Source organism: Pelophylax lessonae, assembly GCF_965119305.1.
Source record: "Pelophylax lessonae genome assembly, chromosome: 4".
Classification (NCBI taxonomy): domain Eukaryota; kingdom Metazoa; phylum Chordata; class Amphibia; order Anura; family Ranidae; genus Pelophylax; species Pelophylax lessonae.
The window spans coordinates 275426776-275452148 of NC_138771.1; the positions used below are offsets into that span (position 1 = coordinate 275426776).

At 44.8% G+C, this 25373-nt stretch overlaps 1 protein-coding gene across 1 annotated transcript in view; it reads left to right on the forward strand.

Moving 5' to 3' along the window:
- Nucleotides 1-25373, forward strand: part of UBE2N (ubiquitin conjugating enzyme E2 N) — a 56231-nt gene that overhangs the window by 11818 nt on the left and 19040 nt on the right. Inside the window, exon 2 of the mRNA XM_082253364.1 lies at nt 23226-23472. Within this exon, the coding sequence (XP_082109490.1) occupies nt 23226-23472 (247 nt within the window). The remainder of the gene's footprint in view (nt 1-23225; nt 23473-25373) is intronic.

The following is a 25373-nucleotide window of genomic DNA, read 5'->3' on the forward strand; positions in this document are numbered from 1 at the left end:
TCGGAGACCCCGCCACCTTGTGTCGTCACCTGATGAAGCGTGGCGACCCAAGTGGGTGGGGTCCTGTGGCTCATCCATTCAAAGGACTGAAGCCTGCGTGAAGATGGAAGCCCTGTCAGCGGTGACCGCCTGCTGCTGGAAGCCTGCGTGAAGATGGAAGCCCTGTCAGCGGTGACCGCCTGCTGCTGGAGGGCTTTGTTTTAAGGTAAGTTTTACATAATGTGCTAGTATGCGATGCATAATAGCACATTATAAAATTGCCTTGCAGGAGGAAGCTCCAACAACCCCCCCCCCCCCCCCCCCCTCCCCCCAGCTGCTTTGGTGTTAATGAAATTAACATGTGCACTAGATGGGCACAATGAGACAACCCCCAAAACAGGAATGGTTTTACAGATGGAGGTCACTGACGTTTTTTTTTCGCTACTCATCTTTTCTGACTGTTTTTCACTAGCTTTCATTTGGCTTAGGTCCACGTCACTACTGATAGCATGAGGCGATACCTGAACCCTATAGAGGTTGCACAGGCAGTCCAACTTCTCCAGGATGGCACATTAATACGTCCCATTTCCAGAAGGTTTGCTGTGTTTCCCAGCACAGTCTCAAGAGCATGGAGGAGATTCCAGGAGACAGGCAGTTACTCTAGGAGAGCTGGACAGAAGGTCCTTAACCCATCAGGAGGACCAGTATCTGTTCCTTTGTGCACGGAGGAGCAGAATGAGCACTGCCAGAGCCCTTCAAAATGACCTCCAGCAGGACACTGGTGTGAAAGACTGACCAAACAATCAGAAACCGACTTCATGAGGGTGGCCTGAGGATCCAACGTCCTGTGCTCGGTACCTGGCACCGTGGAGCACGATTTGGCATTTGCCATTGAACACCAGAGTTGGCAGGTCTGCCACTGGCGCCCTGTGCTTTTCACAGATGAGAGCAGGTTCACCCTGAGAACATGTGACAGACGTGAACGGGTCTGGAGACGGTGTGGAGAATGTTATGCTACTTGTAACATCGTTCAGCATGACCAGTTTGGTGGTGGGTCGGTGATGGTCTGGGGAGGCCTCATGTGGGGGGTTATGCAGCCAGTTCCTGGAGGATGAAGGAATTGATACCTTTGAATGGCTTCCATGCTCTCCTGACCTTAATCCAATAGAACACCTCTGGGACATTATGTTTCATCTGACGCCGCCAGGTCACAGCTCAGTGATGCCCTGGTCTAGATCTGGGAGGAAATACCCCAGGACCCCATCCATCGTCTCATTAGGAGCATGCTCTGACATAGTCAGGCATGCATACAAGCATGTGGGGACCATACAAACTACTGAGTACCATTTTGAGTTGCTGCATCAAAATGTTTGCAAAATGGACTAGCCTGCTGCATCATTTATTCACTTTGATTTTCAGGGTGTCTTTGAATTCAGCCCTCTGTATGTTGATTATTTTCATTTCCATTTAATAATGTAGCATTCTTTCCTTCCTAACACATTACCCAATCCATATCAGTATAGATATACAGCATGATGTTTTTTCCCCCATTGAGATCTGATGTGTTTTCAAAGTGTTCCTTTAATTTTTTTGAGCTGTGTATTTGTGTCCTTAGATATACGTTACAAAAAAACATGGTGCACACATAAAGAATTATAAATGTCGGCACTTGCATGCCGTAAAATGTAACATTTAAAAATGTGTGTACTGTACACGTAAACCTGTGCTGGCACTTATACATGCATAGCTGCAGACGGCATTTCCTGTGATATGTCAGTGGACAAAAAATGCGCTGTGGCTTCCGGGTGCCACAACAAGAAGCGTATTTTACTCTGTACGGCCGTGTTTAAGAGCTCTTTTTCTGTACTTGCAGCATCTTTAGAAGAATAACTCATGAAGAAATGTGAATGTATTGCAGAGATGTTCAGCATATATTTTATTTTGCCCTGGGATATGCTTCATCCTCAGTGTAAAGTAGAACTATAGGCAAAACTTTTTTTTTGAGTAAGCGAAGGTTTATAACGCCTCTCAGATTTTGTTTTCACCATCTGTGTCCCATTGCAGAGATTTCCCTTGACTTCCTGTCCCATAGCCAAACAGGAAGTAAGAGGAAATCCCTGCAAATTAGGGGAATTCCTTGGGGGGACCCTCAGGTCACCAGAACTAGTGTCCCCTCTATTCCACTAGATTCTAAGCAAATTTGTCAAGCCCTGATCTAAGGCTCCATGTGCACTGGCCTACATTGGCTGCTGGAAAATGCACAACTTAATTCTTCTGCATTCAGGAGGGGGAGGTTGAAGCTCCCCTAAACTTTGCTAAAAGACTAGGTGTACATGGACACATAGGCTTTTATGGAGTTGAGTTTAGGAGCTTTTGGCAAAAAGAAAAAAAAGACAAAAGCTCCTAAACTCAAGTTTAGGGACTGTCTAGGCTAGTGCACGTTCAGCCTAATTCACAATGTGAATGCAAATTGGCCCATTTTTTTCTTTCCTTTCTGACTGAAAAAAAAAATCAAGATTTGCATACAATTTAGCTGCTTGTATCTATGATCTACTGTTTTTTGTGGATTTCTTTTTAGGATACCCCTGCATATGCTTAGTTTACAGTGGATATAAAAAGTCTACACACCCCTGTTAAAATGTCAGGTTCCTGTATTGTAAAAAAGAGACCAAGATAAATCATTTCAGAACTTTTTTCCACCTTTTAATGTAACCTATAACCTGTACATCTCAGTTGAACAACAAACTGAAATCTTTTAGGTGGAGGGAAGTAAAAATAAAAAACGAAAATTATATGGTTTCATAAGTGTGCACACCCTTAAACTAATACTTTGTTGAAGCATCTTTTGATTTTACAGCACTCTGTCTTTTTGGGTATAAGTCTATCAGCATGGCACATCTTGACTTTGTAAAAACATTCCTAATCTGTCATATTGCGAGGTCATCACCTGTGCACAGCCCTCTTCAGATCACTCCACAGGTTATCAATCGGATTCAGGTCTGGGCTCTGGCTGGGCCATTCCAAAACTTTAATCTTCTTCTGGTGAAGCCATCCCTTTGTTGATTTGGATGTATGCTTTGGGTTGTTGTCATGATGAAAGATTTCCAGCTTTCTAGCAGAAGCCTGAAGGTTTTGTGCCAATATTGACTGGTATTTGGAACTGTTCATAATTCCCTCTACTTTGACTAAGGCCCCTGTTCCAGCTGAAGAAAAACAGCCCGAAAGCATGATGCTGCCACCACCATGCTTCACTACGGGTATGGTGTTCTTTTGGTGATGTGCAGTGTTGCACTTGGGCATCAGAAACACGAAAGCAAGCTACTCGCTAGGGGGGGGGGGGGGACCTCTGGGTGAATCTAAGATAGAAAAGGACGTGGGGGTCCTGGTAGACGACCGGCTTGGCAGTGGCATGCAATGACAAGCCGCTGCAAGCAAAGCCAACAAAAAACTGGCATGTATAAAAAACGGGGGTTCACTCCAGAAATGGAGATTACTCTCCCACTTTACAAGACCCTGGTCCAGCAACATCTGGAGTATGCCGTCCAGTTCTGGGCACCGGTCCTCAAAGGATGTGCTGGAACTGAGAAAGTCCAGAGAAGGGCAACAACAATAATTAGGGGAATGGAGGACATCAGCCATGAGGAAAGACTCCGGGCACTGGGCTTATTCTCTCTGGATAAGAGACGCTTGAGGGGGGATATATCAATGTACAAATACTGTACTGGGGAGGACCCTAGCATAAGGATCAAACTTTTCAGAGAAAGGGAATACAATAAGACACGGGCCACTCACTAAAACTAGAGGAAAAACGGTTTAACCTAAAAATACGTAAGGGGTTCTTTACTGTCAGAGCAGTAAGGATGTGGAATTCTCTTCCACAAGCAGTAGTATCAACAGGGAGCATCGATAGCTTCAAAAAACTATTAGATGGACACCTTAAAGACCACAACATACAGGGGTATACAATGTACGGTTAACAGCAAACACACACACACATCATAGGTTGAACTGGATGGACTGATGTCTTTTTTCAACCTCACAAACTATGTAACTATGTATTTGCACAACATATCTCTTGGAATTCTTGCCAAAAAGTTCAACTGTGGTTTCATCAGGCCATAACATGTTTCCCACATGCGTTTGGGAGACTTCAGATGTGTTTTTGAAAAATTTAGCCAGGCTTGGATGTAGGGATGCACCGAAATTATCGGCCGAAAATGAGCCTATCCCATTTCGGCCGATAATGGGTTAAAAATGCCGAAATTAATGGCCGCCGTGAGGAAGGAGGAGGGCGCAGCACAGGTTTGAAAAGTCCCGCCTCTGGCCGGCCGCCCGCCTCTCAATGATGTCCCTACTACTACGATCTGTGTATGAATGAAGTGACATCCCGGGCGGGAGGGCAGGCGAGCGGCCGCTAATAGCTGTAACTATGCAAGCCTTTACTTCCCTGTCAGCGGGACTGTGTGTATGAATGAACTGACCTGACACCGGGCGGGAGGACGGGCAAGCGGCCACCTAATGAAAAGAAAAACTGGCCAATGAGGCTTCCAAGAGGCCTACAGCAACATTAAAGGAGCTGCAGGAATATCTTGCAAGTACTGGCTGTGTGGTACATGTGACAACAATCTCCCGTATTGTTCATATGTCTGGGCTATGGGGTAGAATGACAAGATGGACGCCTTTTCTTAGGAAGAAAAACATCCAAGTAGGGATGCACCGAAATTAAAATTCTGGGCCGAAACCAAAAATGCAGGATGCCCTTGGCCGAAAACCGAAAATGACTTTTCCCCCCCAAATTTTTTAAAATAGAAGAGGGGCATACACCAAAAACAGGTAGCGACGTACACCTGTAGCTGCCACCCTGTCACAGTATTTGTATTGCGATGGGTTGGCAAGACGTTAATTTAATTACCAATGGTATTTGTATTATGCAGCATGAGGGGGTTAATGTATTGCCACTGCTGGTCACTCATCTATTAGTGACCGACCAGTGGCAGTTAATTAACCCCTTTGCGCTGCATTAGTGCAACCAGTATCAGTGTTAATTAACACTGGTTGCACTGATACTGGTTGCACTAATGCAGCACAAAGGGGTTAATTAACTGCCACTTGTCGGTCACTAATGCATCAGTGACCAGCAGTGGCAATACATTAACCCCCTCATGCTGCATAATACAAATACCATTGGTAAGCTGCCTAACGCCCCCCTCCCCCCCACCTCGGCCCGCCTCCCGGTGATGTCACTACTACTACGATCTGTGCATGAATGAACTGACACATCGGGAGCTGCTCTCATGCACATTTCTGGCTCGAGAATCGGGCTCAGGTAAGTATAAGGGAGGGGCTGGGGGAGAGAGAGCTGCACTTTTTTTCTTTTACCTTAAAGTGGTTTTAAACACTTAACATGTACCCAGTGAAGTGATTAGCCTCCGGTGATAAATGGAGATGAAACAAATTCTCCTACATTCTGTACCTGTTTATATGTAAAGTCCAGGATTTATAAAGCTTGTCTGAACTGTCAGAAAACAGGACAGAAAGCTGAAATGATACACTTCAGAGTTCAGAGCTCAGTGAGGAGAGCCCTGAGAGCTGATTGGAGAGAATGGACACACACCCCCTTCACACAGGAACAGAGCTGAGGCTGTCACTCACAGGTTGCGTGCTGGAGCTCCCTCCCCGTCACCATTTACCATTTTTTTTGTCATGGTGTCAGGAAAACTTGTCAGAAGTGACTTCTGCAGATAGCAGAGGAACAGGGCAGCAGACAGAAATGAAACTTAGTGCTCTGAATTAACACACATACACACTATAAATGGATGTGCTTCATTCATTTTTCATGTCTGAGGTTTACAACCACTTAATGCAGAGAATGCATTAAGGTAAAAAACCTTCAGCCTTTAGAACCACTTTAATTATGCTTGCCTAAAATTCAAGCCCAGCGTCATTTTAACTCCTTTGAGATCATGAGCCAGGCACTTGGCATGTAGCTCACTCATCTTCTCCTGTGACCGAGCACTTGTGCTTAGATACTCCTCCAGGGCATTCTTTCCTTGCTCCTGGTGGTGGAATAAGGCTGCATTCACACCTGAGCATCATGTCTTTTCACTCGTTTTGTTACAGCGTTTTAAGCTTCAGGCATCTTTGTATATAAGCCTATAGAGAACAGTATAATTTTGTGACATCTAGTTGCTTTGTGGACATATAAGCCTAAAGCCTCGCATAAACAATTCTATTACTTGTTTTTGCGCGCACCAATGCATTTCCGTGGGAGTCAAAACACCCCAAAATGCACCAATCTGCCCGAATCGAGCCACAAAAGTTGTTTCAAAATCTTTTGAGCTTCAGGTGTTTGGCTTCAGTGTTTTGAAGTGGTGATGTGAACCAACACCATAGAGATGCATTGTTGTTTTTTTTTTTTTCTCCCTAAACATTTTGAAGCTTCATGCTACATAACGCTCAGGTGTGAATGTGGCCTAAAGTGGCAGAGAATCCGTGGAAAGATGTGTGTGTGCTGCAGAAAAGGGGTGGAACCTGTTAGGCCTCTTTCACACGCATTCCGTTGCGGACCGTGCTCTGTACAGCGGGGGTCGGTCCGCCGATCCCCGCTGAGCCAGCAGATGACAGCTCAGGAGGTGTCAGAGCCCCGCTGCTCTCATCCGATCCCCAGGACAGATGGAAAATAGGGTTTCCATCCGTCCGGATTTCACGGACCGGATCGGATGTGGATGGCAGCGGGTGTCAGCGGACATGTCACCGCTGACATCCGCTGCTCCATAGGGCTGAATGGGGCCGGAACGCCCGTGTGAAAGAGCCCTTAAGCTGGATACACACTATCCAACTTTTGTGGTTGGATTTCATTCAGATTTACCTTTTTCTATGTAGTGCAAGGGCCTGCCAGATTGCATACAAATTGAAAGTGTTTAGGTTTGACCTCCATATTATATGGTTTTGGTAAGTCTAAAAGTCTTCAGAAAATCTTAGTGTGTATGGCCCATTACTCTGCTTCCCATGGGAAAAGCGGAGGTTTACTATAAATTGAGGTTTCCAAAATCCATTGTGTCTACAACACAGACCATCTCCAAGTTCAGTAAGACAGTAGTTGTGTACTTTCTGAAATCTGTGCTCACTCATTTTTTGCTTCTGCTTCCTGCATAACCAGTTACATTTGAACTTCTAAGGCAGGTGAATGAGACAGATCTTAGTACAGTCATATCTTTACATCATGCATTTCTGTTTGCTTGCAGGGACGTGTTGCCTGAACATAGACTGTGTTTGGGGCAAATGTCTCTGTACACAATTACTGTTTGGGACACTGTACAGCTGCCACATATTTCAGCTGGTCGTTGATTTTTGATAGGCTATTGGGATTGGGCTGTACGCTGCACCTTTGCCTTCAAGGTGCCTGGTTTTTATGTGATATGGACCAAACTGCGCATGCGGCAAAAAGAAAGCAAGGATGGTGTTTACAGCCTCATAAGCAGTGTGTTTCCCCCTAATACAAGGATCACAGGTGAAAATTTTATCAAGAGCATATTGCCCCCCCCCCCCCCTATAAAAAAAAAAAAAAAAAAAAAGTTGTCCTCATCCACATTTTCAGAAAGGGGATTACCGTATAAGCCGAGATTTTCAGCATGTTTTTTCATGCTGAAAATGCCCCCCTCCGCTTATACTCGAGTCACTGTCTTTTTTAAAATGGCGCCGACGTGTCACCGCACATGTGCCGCATGCCCGGGAATAGCCGATTGTGTTCGGGTATTCCCGAGCATCGGCGGCCCATTTGCGGTGACGTGCCGGGCGGCGCGATTTTTAAATCCAAGGCGCCTCACCGAAAGGTAAGGGAGACTCCACCGCAGCCCCTGCATTTCCTCATGCAGTGCTGCGGGCATGGCACAGTATATATATTAGGCCTCTTGGCTTCACAACAACTCCGTGACTGTTCTTGAATGGCCCAGCCAGAGCCCTGACATAAACCCAATTGAGCATCTCTGGAGAGACCTAAAAATGGCTGTCCACCAACGTTTACCATCCAACCTGACAGAACTGGAGAGGATCTGCAAGGAGGAATGGCAGAGGATCCCCAAATCCAGGGGTGAAAGACTTGTTGCATCTTTCCCAAAAAGACTCCTGGCTGTATTAGATCAAAAGGGGGCTTCTACTAAATACTGAGCAAAGGGTCTGAATACTTAGGACCATGTGATATTTCAGTTTTTTATTTTTTAATAAATCTGCAACAATGTCAACAATTCTGTGTTTTTCTGTCAGTATGGGGTGCTATGTGTACATTCATGAGGAAGAAGAATGAACCTAAATGATTTTAGCAAATGGCTGCAATATAACAAAGAGTGAAAAATTTAAGGGGGTCTGAATACTTTCCGTACCCACTGTGTGTGTGTATGTGTGTGTGTATATATATATATATATATATATATATATATATATATATATATATATATATATATATATATATATATATAATATATTAGGGATGCACTGATCCGATATTGGGATCGGGGGATCGATAAAATTAACCGATCCTTGGGCCGATCCGGTTTTGCTTAGTCCCGGCTCAGCCGTCCCTTACTTGCACGGAGCCGCCGATCCAGTTTTGCTGAGTCCCAGCTCAGCCGTCCCTTACTTGGTGTAGTATGGGATGGGAGCCGCTACTGTATAGGTTCGGCTCACAGGCGGAGTGATATCAAATGCACTCCGCCTGTGAATGAAGGAGCCATACCCATGAAGCAGCGGCTTTGCTCTGTACTGCAGCCGCATGCATATTTGTGTATGTGTGTAGTTCCGGATCGTTATCGGCAGATAACACTATGCCAGATATCCGTGTCGGGACAAGAAAAGTCGGATCGGTGCACCCCTAATATATACAGTATACGGCCAGCAAGCAGTTAATCGGGACATATATCTTTGTTCTGCTTCAAAAGTATGTGGAAGCAGTACTGCTTATTTATAACGTGTGCCTGCCCACCTACAACATCCTCCTTCCCTGTTTCACAGCTGGGGTTTGCGGTCTTGATCTGTCGCCCTTTCCTTACCGACGAGGAGTGCCACCCCCCCCCTCAGTGCAGCCTCATCAGTGCAAATCAGTGAAGGAGGAAAAATTTTAATTATATAACAAAGTAAAAAGTGTGTGTGTGTGTGTGTATATATGTATGTATATGTGTGTGTGTGTGTATATATATATATATATATATATATATATATATATATATATATATATATATATATATATATATATATATATATATATTATATATATTTATGTTCTGTCTTTTTTTGATTGGCACCAGCCGTGAGCAGTACCTATTTCCTGATGCCCAGGACATGCAGTTCTAGGCGCCAGGCAGCGGAGTTAAAAAAGCTGGCTCCAAGATTCAAAGCAAATTTTGTCAAGCTCTGTTTTTCCATCCATTCTTTGTACTCCCTTTTAACTTTGAATATATTATAGGGACTTGTTACTACACTGCACTGCAACTGCTTACATAGACATGTAGGCACCAATAAATATTTGTCTATCTCTGCAATGAGAAGTGTTCTGAACATCCTTTAACAATATCAGTAGTCACAATTGATTTGTAAATAAAAGGGTTTGTACACCACATGCTCATCCAATACATCAGCGGTCCCCAACCTTTTTGGCACTAGGGAACATGGCCAAGGGGTTGCACTGTATAAGGGGCACTGTAATAATTACAGTGCAGTCCCCTATTATATCAGTGCCCCTAGTAATCACAGCTGCCCCCCCCCCCAATCACCCCATCACCGTAACCCTTGCAGTCATGGCTCCCCCCCTTTTCCCCTTGCAGTTTCTCCCTCCCCTGCACAGTGCTACCTTCAGCAGCGCAGAGGCATTTCAGTCTGTGTCCTGCAGCTGCAGATTTGGATGGAGTGCGAGAGCTGCCCAACTTATGTTAGGGGGAGGGTGATTACCTGATAAAAAGACTACCGATCTGTCCAGATCGGCAGCGAGGTGGGAAACTCGTTAGAGCACACAGAACGCAGTCGCGGGTTTCCGCCTCCTGCTAAAGGGCCTGCTTACTAAAAGGCCATCGACCAGTATCGGTCTATCACAAGGGGGTTGGGGACCTTTGCAATGCATCATTATGTAGCTGTGCTGGCTATTTTGAAAAATTAAATGGAAGCATGTCTAAACATTGTCCTCATTTAATTTTTCAGAGCATGCCCTGTTTTCGCATTCTAACACAGAATCATTCAGTTACGTTGGGTTGAAAAGTGCAGGTATATAATTTTGTTGCCAGTCAGCCTAATCAGCTTGTACAAGTAAATTAGGCAGACAGGATTGACTCAAAAGAATAGGCCCAAGAGCTTTGAGCTTGGAGCAGTGGGCCAACAGTAATCTGCTTTATCTAGATTGGCTAGTACAGTTGATCAGTAAGCAAAAGTTAAAACTTTTGGTACTAAAGAATATCATAAAACCATTGTTCTCTGTTATGTGGGCCTTTGGAACCAATAAATATAGGACCATGGATAAAAATGGAACGTCCATTCCTGCCCAAATATCCCCAACAAAAATGCTTTTTCTAGGGGAAGGCATTGATCCATGCTCCTGCTTTGCAGGAACACTGGATCAATGCCTTCCCTACTGACAGAACAGCAACCTGCCTTCTTTACATAGGCAGACTGCCATTCTGCCTGTGTACCGAACGATGCCGGTGAACATTGAGTATGCGATACCGCTGATTGGCTCCTGCTGTGCACAATTACAGCGTGAGCGAGCCCGCTTCCCTGAAGTGTGTAAGACCCTGAAGACCCCCTTCAGGGGGTATGCCCACACTAAGGACTGAAGCCAGGACCCTATATAGCAGTGATGGCGGATCTTGGCACCCCAGATGTTTTGGAACTACATTTCCCATGATGCGCAGCTACACCACAGTGTGCATGAGCATCATGGGAAATGTAGTTCCAAAACATCTGGGGTGCCGAGGTTTGCCATCACTACTGTATAGGGATCAGTGACATGGACGGGTAAGACTGGGTCACCCTGTATCTCTGATCCTTTACTGTAGTCTCACAGCAAGTATGAAACAGAATTTCCCAAGTCCTCTTCCAGAACATCTACTTGAGAAATGGTTGGCTCTGATTTCAACAGGAAAGTAACGCAGCTCCTTGCTCCCCCTCATCCTCAGTAGTTTTGTGTTTCCAATCATTCAGGAGTACACTTTGTCATGCTTGTTTCCTCTGGCTCTGATGGTTGAGGTTGTCGGGCTTCCCTCAGGTGCCTAGGTTTTGTATGCCTGTGTTCTTGGTCAAGTTGCTAATTCAAGATTTTTTTTTTTTTTTTTCCTCAAGAAAAAAAGAGGACCTTGCCTCTTGTCTGATGCAGTAAACTCCAGCAGCCAGATGCTTTTTTTTTTTTTTGGCCTGTTTTTTCTGGTGGTGGGGGTTCTTACATTTTCCTGGCAGCGTAGCACCTCATAGCAGGTCAAGGAGGACAAAGATGGCACTGAATCTGCTCCAGCACCAGATGATGACACGTCTTGTGCACTGCATGTGCACCTCTCAGCTTTGTATGAGAAATGTATCATGCTTGGAACAAGATTAGAATTTGCATAAGGGATTTTATTATGTCCATGTGTGAGGGCTTTCATCAGACTGATGTGCTTGGCTTGTATACCTTTCAGTTTTTAATGTCATGACTGATTGATCCCCTATGTCCACCCATGCATCGACCTACCTTGTTCCTATTCATCAGAGGGAGAAGCAATTCTTTTGGGTCACAGGCATTCCTTGCCATTTCTCTGTGTGCATCACAAATGCTTTTCCAGTTTGCCAAATTGCCATTTGGCCTATCCTCTGCTTTCAGGGCATTCACAAAGGTACTCGCAACCTTTTTTGCCTACTTAAGAAATCGGGGCACTCAGGTCTCAGGGTACTCAGGTCTCAGGGTATCTAGATGACCTTCTGATGGACTCCTCCCTTCCAGCTCTACAAACATCCAAAGGACTATTCAAATACTCAAGCTTTCGGTTGAGTAATCAACTTCCAGATATCCACCCTTCCTTTCTCCTTAAGTACTTGGGTCTCATTCTAGAAACACCCCAAGCAAAAGTCTTTATTCCAGATAATAAAGCTGGTCTCACTCTGATCTTGCGCTTAGGCCTTGATCAAAGAAGCATCCCGTTTTGACATTCATTGAGAGTTCTGAGCCTTGTGATGGTCTCTTTGAGACTGTTCCATTTGCCCATTTCCATTCACGGCCCCTCTTACACAACAACTTGATGGCATGGAAGGACTATGCTCGCTTCTCTTGACCTGTCTATGCCTCTATTTCGAACTCCAGTTGCTTGTTTTGGAAATCATTTCTACCAAACCAGAGGATCGTGATCACAGATGCAAGTTTTTCAGGCTGGGGAGGATCGAACTCTCACAGTTCAGAGAACCTGGTCACCAGAGGAAGTCAAGCTTTATTATCTTGGAGGTCAGAGCGATCAAAATGCCTGTGCACCACTGGAATCCCCTTCTTCCTTCATGGATTCCCGATACGTCAGTCACCAAGCAGGCACCAGGAGTCATTCAGCCTTGAAGGAGAGAAATCTGTTCATCGCATGGTTGAAAAACCCCTGTCCAGCGTCCTCTGCTGTCCGCATCTCAGGAGAGGACAATTAGACAGCAGATTACCTAAATTGTCACAGCATGGACCAAGGGGAATTGACCCTTCACCTCAAAACCTTCAGCAAGATATGTCCGAGATGGGGGACTCTTGAGTTTGGATATCTTGGCCTCTAGGTTCACCAACAAGTCACCCCTGTTTGTGGTTGGACCAAGGATCCTCTACCACCGTCATTTCGGCCTTGTCTGTTCCACCCCCTAAAGCCTGTGTCCTATACTGTTCAATTGGGATACAAGGAATTTTGACTTGCCTTTAAAGAGGTATTAAACCAAAAATCTAATATTTTGCAGCTTACCAATCATTTGATGCGGTAGCTGCATTTTGTTTTTAAGGCTTTTTCCCTCTTTTTCACCTGGCCAGGAACACTGTATTAGTGTTCCCACTCTGGATGAAGGTGCACAGGGCGCACCATTGAACAGTAACTTTGTCAGGCTTAACTCCAGCTAATATTTTTAAAGTTACTGCATACAGTTTTTTTTTTTTTTCTTCTTCTTTTGAGATAAAGGTTTTTCATATAAAAGCTGATCATTTTAAGCATCCCTATCCGTATTAAATGGTCAGTCTCACACTGTAACTGCAAGAGAACTTTTCTGCTGAAAAGAAGACTTGCTGACTAGATCACCAGATAAAAAGAGAAGAAATAAAGTCTAAGAGCCGGTCCACACTGATGCGGTTGCGGCGTTCGCATGTAATGTCGGAGCGCACTGCTCCTTCATTACATGCGATCGGCTGTGCGGTGCGAGTTTAGCCATACACTTTGTATGGCTAAATTCGCACCGCACCCACAGCAAACACGCACAGGACCCTTTTTTGCAGCCGCATCAGGATCGGATCGCACAGCGGTTCACACTTGTGCGATCCGATCCTGTGCGAACTGCAAGATCGCACTGCGATATGCGATCAAACTTGGGGTGTCGTTAAGATTACATTGACACCCCCAGCGTATCGCATATGGCAGTGTGAACTGCTGGGGGTGCATTTGCGATGCGGGAACAGGCTGCGGATTCTCAGCCTTCCCGCATCGCATAAGTGTGAACCGGGGCTAAAACCAATAACAAATGCAGTCATCACATCTGAAAATTGGTAGGCTGCAATGTAATGTTTGCTTTTGGATTTAATACTGCTTTAATTCCATATATTGGGGTACAGTACACAGGATACCCTTCCCTCTGTTTCTGTGTTACTCTCTGAATTGCAGGTCTTCAAATGATTTGCCAGTTTCCATCCACTGGCCGTAACCTTTAACCGGGGTCTATGAATACCAAGTTTGTGTTCCCTACTGTACTCCAGGATATGTCATTTACAGATAAGTCCAACTTCATTTTTTTTTTTTTTTTAAGCTGAGGCTGGGGAGGCAAGGTCCATTCAATACAAAAAATAGCTTGTAGCAGCTATGTTTTACAATGCTTTCCTAGTTTACAATCCAGCGTTGGTAGTGGTACCATAGTTGTACGGGTGTAAACCGTCATGGAAAGAAATGGGAGCACCCAGAAGAATCTTGATCAATATGACCGTCTGGGTTTTAATTAGTCCAATAACCCAGTGCTACAATGATACACTGCTGCAGAGCAGGTCTAGCTTTATTGGCATTTGGAAACATTAGGCAGTGGTACATTCTTCACACACTGCACATTGGCTTTAAATTGATATCCTGTTTACAATTGCCCTAAACCCCTTACCATATTCTTTCTCTCTCCAAGACTTGTATGCTGTTTGTATTTGTTTTAACTTGAAGCAGATTTGATCTAAGATGTTTTTAAGGTAACAATTGTGCTGCAGTACAGACACTTTGTGGTGACTGCAAATTAGGGCTGTGCATCTTCACTTACCTCACGATTCGATGCGATTACGATTATTAGGGTCGCGATTTGATACGATTCGATTCCACGATGCATCACGATTACTGCCCAATGCCCATGCCCAGCCCACTGCACAATGGTTTTCAAAACTTTATAAAAAAAAAACAAACAATCAAGCAGTCACAAATAAAAGAATCCTTTTTATTTTCATTTGCTTCAAAGGACACTTTCCTGGACACTGTCATGGCCTGCAAGCCCTGCATACTTTAGTGCACTTGCACTGCAAACATATAGGAAGGTCTGAAAATGCAAACAGCATAGCAGAGACAGACAACAACACTAGTATTTTACTAGAAGTAACAGTAAAATTAGTAAAAAACTGTAGTAGTGCAGTTTACTGCTTCATAAAAGAAAATATTAATATAAGCCAGGCCTACCACCATTTAAAGTACAACTAAAGGCCAAACTTTTTGGATTTTGGATAAAGTTTGGCCTATAGTTGTACTTTAAGGCAAGCCAAGATAGAAGAAGCCAGCCAGCCAGCCAAGCTAATATTCACTGAGAGTGAGTGAGTCCCCCCCCTTGCCCAGACCCCCACACTGACAGAGACCTGGATGTCTCCCACACCTTCCCCAATCCCCCACAGCACTGACAAACACTGAGTGAGTCCCCCTCTTGCCCAGACCCCCATAGCTGACTGACACTGACAGAGACCCCCAGGCCCCCACTGACACTGACTGACCCCCCTGGCTGCCAGACTGCCACAGCAGAACAGTACCCCCGGGCCCCGACCGACCGTCCCCTGTCCCAGGCCCCCCCATCACAGACATCCCCCAGAGATACAGACGAGAGACCCCCATGAATGATTACACAATTATTTGTTCGGACATACCTGCTGTGTGACTGTGTGGGTTGTTGTGCACTGCATTGCAGAGGAGGACAGGTGCTGTGCTGCTCTCTGGGCTCTGTGGCGGGCGGCTGGCGTCACTGGCAGTGGCGTGGCGGCTGGGCCTCCAGGGCCTGTCGGCTACAGTGAGGTGAGGCTGGCGGCGCTGGCTGGCTGCGATGGGGATGCACTTGGGGCTCCTCGCTCCTGTGTGTGGACTCACTGGACTGGCGGCTTCTTGCTTGGATGGCTGGCTTCTAGGCCGCAGGTGGGACGACGATACACGCGGGGGATGTCTTGCTGCGCCTCGGCCCGGGTCAAAGAGGCGGAAGGGGAGGGGCGGAGCCTTTTTATTAAGCTCCCGCCACTAACCCACCAATCAGCTGCCGATCCTGCGATCTTGTGATTTTTTTTTTTCCCTTGCGCGATAGGGCGTGGCCGCGGCTGATGACGTCATTTTGTATAATCGATTATGCCGGCAGCCCGCATCGATGCAGAATCGCGAAGGGTCGAATCGCGATGCATCGATCTTTCGATTATATTCCCCAGCCCTACTGCAAATGCATGTTGGTTTTCAAAGGAACACTTTGTGTCCCTTTTGGAGCCACTTGGATACTAGGCCCAAACTTAACACGACGTCTGCATTTCTGTTAAGGTAAAAAAAAAAGTTATGCTAAAGGTGAAATCAAAAATGACCTATATGAGGCAGTCTGTCACCAGCATTAAAGCGGAGTTCCGGGCACAGAAGTTAATTTTTTACTAAACATACCCCCGGGACAGTCAGGGCTAGCACATTCCACAATGGCTAGCCTCTGATCTGTCCCGGTTCGCACTTACCTTTTTAGAAGAAATACTTACTTATAAAATTTCTTCCACAGCGTTTCCATCTCTCTTGTGGGCAGCTGAAGCCGGCGCGGTCCTCTTCTGTGTCTTCTTCCGCGTCTTCTTGTCCCAGAATGCGCCGGCCCCTCTCGTCACTTCCGGCATGCCCAGAAGCTGTTTAGCAGGGGAATGCGGCGTCGCCCGGAAATGACGAGCGAGGCCGGTGCCGTCGCATTGATTCCTGGAAGCTATGACGTTCAGCTCCCAGGAATCATAGCGAGACAGGAAGTGACGGGGTGAGCCGCGGCTCTGAGGGAGGAAGTACTCTGAGGTGAGTATCTTCGATCTTCAATTAAAAGGTGAGTAAATAAAAAAAAAAAAACTATCCAATTCCTTTTCAGGTGAGGTCTACCTAGTGGAGGGGCACAAAAAAAAATATAGTTTTTGTGCCCGGAACTCCGCTTTAACAAAGCAGTCTGATTTTGTTTTTTTTTTAGTCCTTGCTGTAACACGATTTGTGTTGGTACGGTGATCTAAGTTTTTTTTGTTTTTCTTTCGTTCAGCCCGCTGGGTTGAATTGGGGAAAAAAAACCTATAGTGTGTAGAGCTGCACGATTCTGGCCAAAATGAGAATCACGATTTTTTAGCTTGGAATAAAGATCACGATTCTCTGTGTAACAAAAAAAAATTGGGATAACTTTACTGTTACGTTTTTTTTTTATTCATTAAAGTCTATTAATTGCGTTTGAAAGACTGCTGCGCAAATACAGTGTGACATAAAATATTACAACAATCGCCATTTTATTCTGTAGGGTCTCTGCTAAAAAAAAATATATAAAATGTTTGGGGGTTCTAAGTACTTTTCTAGCAAAAAAAAAACTGATTTTAACTTGCAAGCAACAAGTGTCAGAAAAAGGTCCAGTCTGTAAGAGGTTAAACTTCCTTTCTCCCTGGCAGAGGGAAGGAAAAGATACAATGTAATCATTTTTGTTTATAGTTACTGGGAGACTTTGCTGATAGGGGTTTGCTGGGAGGCTTTTTTTTTTTTTTTTTCCACAGCTGTTCTCTCTGCTATGCAGCTATGCAAAGAATCAAGCATATTTCAGGGTTAGATCGGGGGTGAATCGAGATTGCGATTTTCATACGATTAATCGTGCAGCTCTAATAGTGTGTACTGGCCATGGATGGCTAGAATTTTGAATGACTAGAATTTTGAATGAAACTTTTTAGGAAAAGTATTTAAAAAAAAATTATGAAAACTCTAATTTGAATATCATTTGAAAGATTTAATTTGCTTTTAACATTTGATTTTGGAATGAATGGACTTTACAGAACGATGATGATGATAATAAATTCTACCCATCTATGGCCAGTTTAGGCTTGGAAGTGTGTAAATGGCCAGATCACTAGATGAAAATAAAGGAGATGCTTGGGGGGGGGGTCAAAAACTAAATACAGGAACTGAAATACTAATGCAGCCATGTCATATAAAAATTGGCAAGTTGCAGTATAGAAAATGTTTGTTTTTGGGTGCATTCTGCGCATTAAAGTAATAAAGCCTTCTCTGTCTAGGACCCCCAACATAAACTTACCTAAACCCGATTTCAATACAGTGCTGTGCCTGAGAACAGTGGCTCCCTCCCTCACAGGGTAGATTGATAGCAGCGGGGCCATTGGCTTCTGCTGCTGTCAATCAAATCCTATTACGAGGGAGCAGTCTGGTTTTGGGCTCTAGTAGTCTTGTTTTGCAGGGACGAAATGATTGATTCAAACGTTAACACATGACGATATCACAAGGTGCTTTCACTTAAAAAAAAGCTTGAACGGAAAAATTTAACTTTTTGTAAGCCTTTATAATGCCAGTCTAATGTGGGCTGAGTCCATTATCTTGTGCTTAGAGGTCGCCTGTGAAAGCTAGGAGGCCGGCCAGTTTTTTCTTCTGCAGCAAAATATTCCTTGCCACTTGTGGTACTTGAGCGTTTGACGTGGTACTTGAGCGTTTGACGTACTTCTTTGATAAGTATAAGTGGATTTGATTTGTATGGTGGAGGTCATCCGCCTGAATTTTACCATATCAGGTCTGTAATGTTCAGCGCATAACAGTCCTGAGTTTGTATGTTTTTCCCTTGTATTTAAAGCTGTGTACAGTGCATGGATTCAAAAGTGTTGGTTAACCAGCAATGCAGTCGTTGGGCTGCTACTGTTGTTCAGCAAATACCTACAGCTTTGCTAAAGTCAGATACTTTACTCAATATACCTTATTCTGGTTCATCCTAATCTGCTAGAGCACATGTCACAGGATGACTGGGAGTACACTTCCCAATGCCTCTGCTCTGTAGCTTAGACTCCGTTTCCACTAGTGCGACTTGTCATGCGACTTTGGACACATAAAGTCGCATGACAAGTCTAAGCCCATTGATTTTAATTGCACACATTCCAATCTATGTGACTTAAAGTTGCAGCGCCTTTGAAAAGGTGCCTGCAGTACTTGGATGTGACTTTTGATGGGACTTTGAGTCAGTGTAAAGTCAGATTAAAATTGCACTCAGTTGCATCAAAGTCGCACTCTAAATCGCGTGACTGGTGTCGCACTAGTGGAAACGTAGACTTACTCACCCTCACTGCCCTATTTTAATTTCCAAATCAAGTAGGAGTTTCATTGGTAGCTTAGCAAAACTTCTAATTGCTGCCGTGCCATATTTGAATATTGGGCTTTTTGCAAATAAGCAGCAAGATGTCTGCAGTGAATGCGTTTTGGAAATCCATTTCTTGAATCACAAGCAGAGTTCTCAGGATTACCAGATTAGTGGATAAAGGATTCTGGTGGATTGGAGGAATACAGCGGTGTGTGGATGCAAAATGTCACTGCAAGTGAACCAGCAGCCTTCCCAACCTTCCACCACTTAAAGTAGAGAATAAATATGCTCATCTCCACCCCTATCCCAGTCTGATGCATTTAGTGACCTTGTATGATGATGTGTAGGAGGGACTGAAGAGCCTGCCTATATAAATAGTTTTTGCCTAGACAGTTGTGGTGGTCCAATATGACACATAATAAAAGGATGGGTATCTGCTGGCAACTTATAAAATACCTTGTACGGAGAGGCTGCCATCACAATGTTACTAAAAATACAAATTGCCTGGCTGTCTCTGTACTTGGTGTGCAAGGCAAAAATGAGTTTCCTTTTCTTTTTTTTTTTTTAATCAAACCGGTTCTTTATTGAAAAAAGAAACAAATACCGGTAACACAGGATCAATCAAATTAGTAAGCATTTGTGAGAATACAACTTGTCATATGGGTTACAGAGAGGTAAAAATGTAGACTGGAAAAAACGTCATGGGCATGAAACATAGGTAAGACACAGCATTTCAATAAAAGCAATGGCCAGTAGCGAATATAGGGTGGACAATATAGTGGCTTAGTGAGCGGGGGAGTGGTCTCGCATTCAAGAACACGTCTCTGAGGCTTGCACCCATCTGTCCCAGATCTTATTAAATTTTGTGGGACAACCACGGTGGGCATATATTATTTTTTTGTAGGGTAGAGTGTCGTGAACTTCCCTAAGCCAGTCGTGGAAAGTGGGGGGTCTGTCACGCATCCAATGTCTCGCTATCACTTTCCTAGCCGAGAATAAAGTTTAGTGTAGAAATCTAGTAGTGAATTTATTCATAGTGGTATCGGGGAAGATCCTCAATAAACATGGTTTGGGGAACAAAAAAAGGGGGGAGCCTATAGTGTCATGTAGGAATTTAACGACTTGTGCCCAGAAACCCTGAAGCTCCAGGCAACTCTAAATTAAGTGATAGTCCCTTGTTCTAGTCCACACATAGGGCAGGTGTCAGAGGTGCCTTGTCGGTATTTGGCTGTCAAAATGGGAGTGAGGTAAGCACGGTGAAGGATATACAGTTGTGTAAGGTGGTCAAACAGTTTGGGGGAGAGCATCACTCCACTCGTCATCTTCTGTGTCTCCCACATCCCCCTCCCACTTAGATTTGGGTGTAAAGCAAGGACTGTGGAAGCCGGCTCATGTAGCATGGTGTACAGGATCGAGATAAGGTGGCTAGGGTCTGAACATCTGACTACCTCCAGCACACGGATGGGGGTTAGTGCAGGTATTGCCTGGGGAAACTGCGAGAGGAATGCATGACGGATCTGCAGGTAGCAAAAATACATATGTCCAGTCGTGAGAATATGGGATAAAAAGGTGATCCCGTGCTGGACCCATACATGCCCATCCGGGATAGATTGGAATTCAGGGAGGGAAGCATTGTGCCACAGTGGGGTATATTCATGGAGGTCAGGGAGAGCCAATTTGCCAGAGATGACATCCCACAGCCGACGGTAATGGTACAACATCGAGTCATGGCTGCCCCTGTCCTCCGCTCCACGAAGGCCCGCAACAATTAGTAACGGATCCGTGAGTGCATGAGCTCAGGACGGCGCAAGGAGAGTCAAGAACCTGTCCCTATACGTGGAGTTGAGGTGGAAGAAATGCTACTGCTATGCCGCAAGATAATATAGGTTAAAGTCGGGAAGTGCAGACCCCCGCCCCCCCCCCCCCCCCCCCCCCCCCAGAGTGGTGGGGTTCTTCAGTTTCCTCCAAGACAGTTTGTCTGGGGGATCCCCATACAAACGGTTTAACCACTTAAGCCCCGGAAGATTTTACCCCCTTCCTGACCAGGGCCTATTTTGCGATTCGGCACTGCGTGACTTTAACTGACAATTGCGCGGTCGTGCAACGCTGTACCTAAACGAATTTGACGTCCTTTTTATTCCCACAAACGGAGCTTTCTTTTGGTGGTATTTGATCACCTGCGTGTTTTTTTTTTTTTTTTTTTTTTATCATGCGCTATAAACAAAAAAGAGCGTCAATTTTGCAAAAATAACAATATTTTTCACATTTTTTTTTTTTATATGAAATTCCCCAAAAAAAATTTAAAAATCAAATTCTTTAACATTTTAGGCCAATTTGTTTTATGCTACATATGTTTGGTAAAAAAATCGCAAAAAGCGTATTTTGATTGGTTTGCGCAAACGTTATTGCGTTTACTAAGGGAAAGATTTTTGTCTTTGCGGGACTGCAACATTGCGGCGGACAGATCGGACCCCTGACTGACATTTTTGACACTTTTGGGGTTACCAGTGACATTACTACAGTAATCAGTGCTATACATATGTAAAAATGACACTGGCAGTGAAGGGGTTAACTTTTTTGAGAGGGAGGGGTTAAGTGTCCCTAGGGGCGTGTTTCTAACTGTGATTGGTTGTGGCTTGAGGTGTAAGAACAGTGATCAACGGTCCTACATAGCAGAACCGTATGATCACTATTCTTACACAAGGGAGAATGACAGGCGGCTTTGATTACACTAGCCGCCTGTCTTTCTCCCGCTCTAACGGACAATCGCGGGTGCCCGGCGCGGACATCGGGTCCGCCGGGCACACACGCGCGCGCGCGGGGGGGGGGGGTCCGCGAGCGAGACCTAGAGCCTCTCAGGCTAGCGACATAGACCTACGCCGCTTAAATACGTAAATCGTCGTTAGGCAGTCAGCAAGTGCTTAAGGAGGGACTCCAGCTGGAGGAAATATCGAAGGGGAAGGTAGATTGGGGGGAGTGCCACAGTACATAAAGCAACTTGGGGAGCAGCACCATTTTTACCAAATTAACACGACCCATTACCCCAAGAGGCCTAGCTTTGACCATAGCCAAGAGAGGTTGCAGGTTATCAGATACATAATCTGACGGCTTAGCTGTGACATGAACCCGTAAATATTTAATGCGGTTTACTCTACATAGCAAGAAGTCGGGACTAGGGGGAAACAAGCATATATCGTCTATGGGTAGGACTTGGGATTTGTCATCGGCGTACATTCCAATTTTCTCCTCCAGGGCACCAGCGTGAAGGCCACTGATGCCCGTATGAGCCCGAATCGCAATGACCAAAAGTTCCGCCACTAAGGCGTACAGAAGTGGGGACAGTGGGCATCCCTGACGTGTTCCCCTGCTAAGGGGAAAACTGTCTGATGTCCAGCCATTAGCAAGCATGAGTTTCCTTTTTTAAATGGCACCCTCCGACCTGCAGCATATATTAACTTTTCCTTCTCTCCCCAGCTGTGTAGCTCCCAGATGCAAAGAAAAATACCTAAAACTTAAGGCTATGTGGGCACATGTGATTTATGCCCCTCCCCACATCGCTACACTTGTGATTGGCTACTCAGCCACCTAAAGCTGACACATAGGGGAAAGTGAAGAGTCATCAGCCCTCTGCAAGCCACAATTTGGAGCATACACTTTGTTCGCTTTCTCTAGTAGATGGACGGTGCATTGGGGGAGCAAATGGAAGGCAAGTACATGCAGCTGTTGCTGCATGGGCAAAGTAAAGGTCAACTTTATGGGAGTTTGTTATTAGAGTCCAATATTTGAGCATTTTATGTGGGAGTACTCTTCAGTCTGAATTGAAAATGAAGCTTTGAGATTTGTGCAAGACTTGGCTCATCAGTACTCCATCTCATTTATGTTCCATACCTACACTCTTTTATGTTACTAATCTGGTGATGTGAGATCTCTTGTTTGTGATGGTGTTTCCAAACACACCTACTGCAGGCTTCTTCCTGCCTCTTGTATTTAGATAGTATACAAATGGTTAGTGCTATCTAACATAAGATTGTTTTGACAGATTTCAAAATAAAAGTTCTTTAGGCCCCAAACACATTGCAGCCATTCTGCATGGGAGCTCAAATAACGTGGTGATCACTGCACAACGCGAGTTCAGGTGACATTATCCTCTAATGGCCTGCTGCAATTGTCATGCTGCAGTCACAACAATGAGTGCATTTCAAAGTCCTGTGAAGCTTGTTGCCCAAAATGGAGCAGGAGCTTTTCTAAAGACTAACCCATATAGGGCAGCCAATCATTAGAAAAAAAATTGCGAGCGGGGATTGTTCATTCCCGCTTTGCAGAAGTGTGACTGGAACCTTAAGGTACGTCGTCGGACTCCTGAAAATGCTAATTACCTGGCTGTCCGATTTCAATCATTGTAGTAAAAATGAAGTCCTCTGATTCTTTGATATGTGTTATTTAAGTTTCTCTTTGTTTTACAGGAAACCCAGCGCTTAATGGCAGAACCAGTTCCTGGAATAAAAGCTGAACCAGATGACAGCAACGCACGGTATTTCCATGTTGTAATTGCAGGTCCACAGGATTCACCATTTGAAGGAGGAACATTTAAACTTGAACTATTCCTTCCTGAAGAGTACCCAATGGCAGCTCCTAAAGTACGTTTCATGACCAAAATCTATCATCCGAATGTAGACAAGTTGGGAAGAATATGTCTAGATATATTGAAAGGTAAGGCTCCATTTATTTACTGCAATGCTCCAATTGATTGCTCTTTTCTTTGATGTACAGCAAATCCAGATGCATTATCAAAAATAAAACCTCAACTCTTAACCGAGGGTGGTGCATCATTTCTTTTCAGTTCCTTTGTTATAGTCAGTAATTTTTATTTCTCTTTTGTTCATTGACGGACACAGTCCTGATTCTTCTTAATTATTAAGTTATACTGCCTCCTACAGGTGTAGGACACTAGGCAGGAAAAAGCTTGACTACGCCTATGAGCACTCCTAGGGGGTATACAAAAAAATGTAAAAATCACATTTTTGTCATCATTTTAGGCCAATTTGTATTCTGCTACATATTTTTGGTTAAAATCTTAATAAGAGTTTATTGATTAGTTTGCGCAAAAGTTATCGCATCTACAAACTAGGGGAAAGATTTGTCATTTTTACTTATTTATTAATTTGTACTGGTAATGACACTGATCAGCGATTTTTAGCAGGACTGTGACATTGTGGCAGACAGATTGGACACCTGACATTTTTGACACTTTGGGGGGACCAGTGACATTACTAGAGTAATCGGTGCTAAAAATATGCCCTGTTAGTGTACTAATGACACTGGCAGGGAAGGGGTAACACCAGATGTTTTCTAACTGTGTGGGTGGTGGACTTATGGAATGAACACAGGCACCTGTGTTCCTAAATAGGAGGAACACAGGAGCCCTGTTTTCCTAAATAGGAGGAACACAGGAGCCCTGTTTTCCTAAATAGGAGGAACACAGGAGCCCTGTTTTCCTAAATGGGAGGAACACAAGAGTCCTGTGTTCATTGCTCACAGAATAGGGGTCTGCCGTGTTTACAACGGCAGACCGCCATTCTGTCTCCACGGGCAGTGATCGCAGGTGCCCAGCGGCTGCCGGCCCTCCAGATCCGGTTCCCCCTCTGATGAATGAGCGCGCGTGTGCTCCCCCACGAACCAATGTACGGGTATGTAGTTTTGCGGGAACCTGCCGACCCGCTGCTATATATGTACGGCGACTGGTCGGCAAGTGGTTAATAGTCTACATCATTGGGTCCTGTTTATAAAGCTTCCATTTCAAAATGAATATGAATAGTTCTCAACCAGAGAATGTTTGTGAAATCCCATTCAGTGCTTTATAATGGATTCCTATGTGTTGTCAAGGGTTCCCTATATGCAGCAGGCTCAGAGTTTATCAAGTTGTTTTGATCCACCCAGTCCCCCTCTGTTGTAAATTAGTCTCCTTTCCAAACACTACAGACAATCAGTTGTGTTCCTTGAGATGTAGTTTGCATAGGTAACCACTTCTTTTTTTTCTAAAGCATGAACTTCTTTCATGTGTGTCTAGTACCTTTGCAATTTTTGATGTATTAGCTTGAACCCAGTCCTTTTAACCACTTCCTGACCGCCCACCAGTGGCGGCTGGTGCTCAAAATTTTTTGGGGGGGGGCGCAAACAGAAAAATGTAATGGGCATTGCTTTGCGGCAAAAAACGCTGTAAAAAATTGCGTGACTTTGAGGTCACAAAAGTGTGAAAGGGGGCCTTCAGTAATCAAGGTATAGTGTGCCCCTTTCAATGCAGAGATGCCAGCGTGTGCCCCCTTTCAGTGCAGAGATGCCAGCGTGTGCCCCCTTTCAGTGCAGAGATGCCAGCGTGTGCCCCCTTTCAGTGCAGAGATGCCAGCGTGTGCCCCCTTTTAATGCAGAGAGACCAGCGTGTGCCCCCTTTTTAATGCAGAGAGACCAGCGTGTGCCCCCTTTTAATGCAGAGAGACCAGCGTGCCGTGCCCAGGACCAGTGCACTTACCTGCAGCGGCGGCTTCTCAGTCCTCCCGCCTCCTCCTCGGCCAATGGCATGGTTTTGCCTTTCGTCCAATCAGGAACCGGGTCTC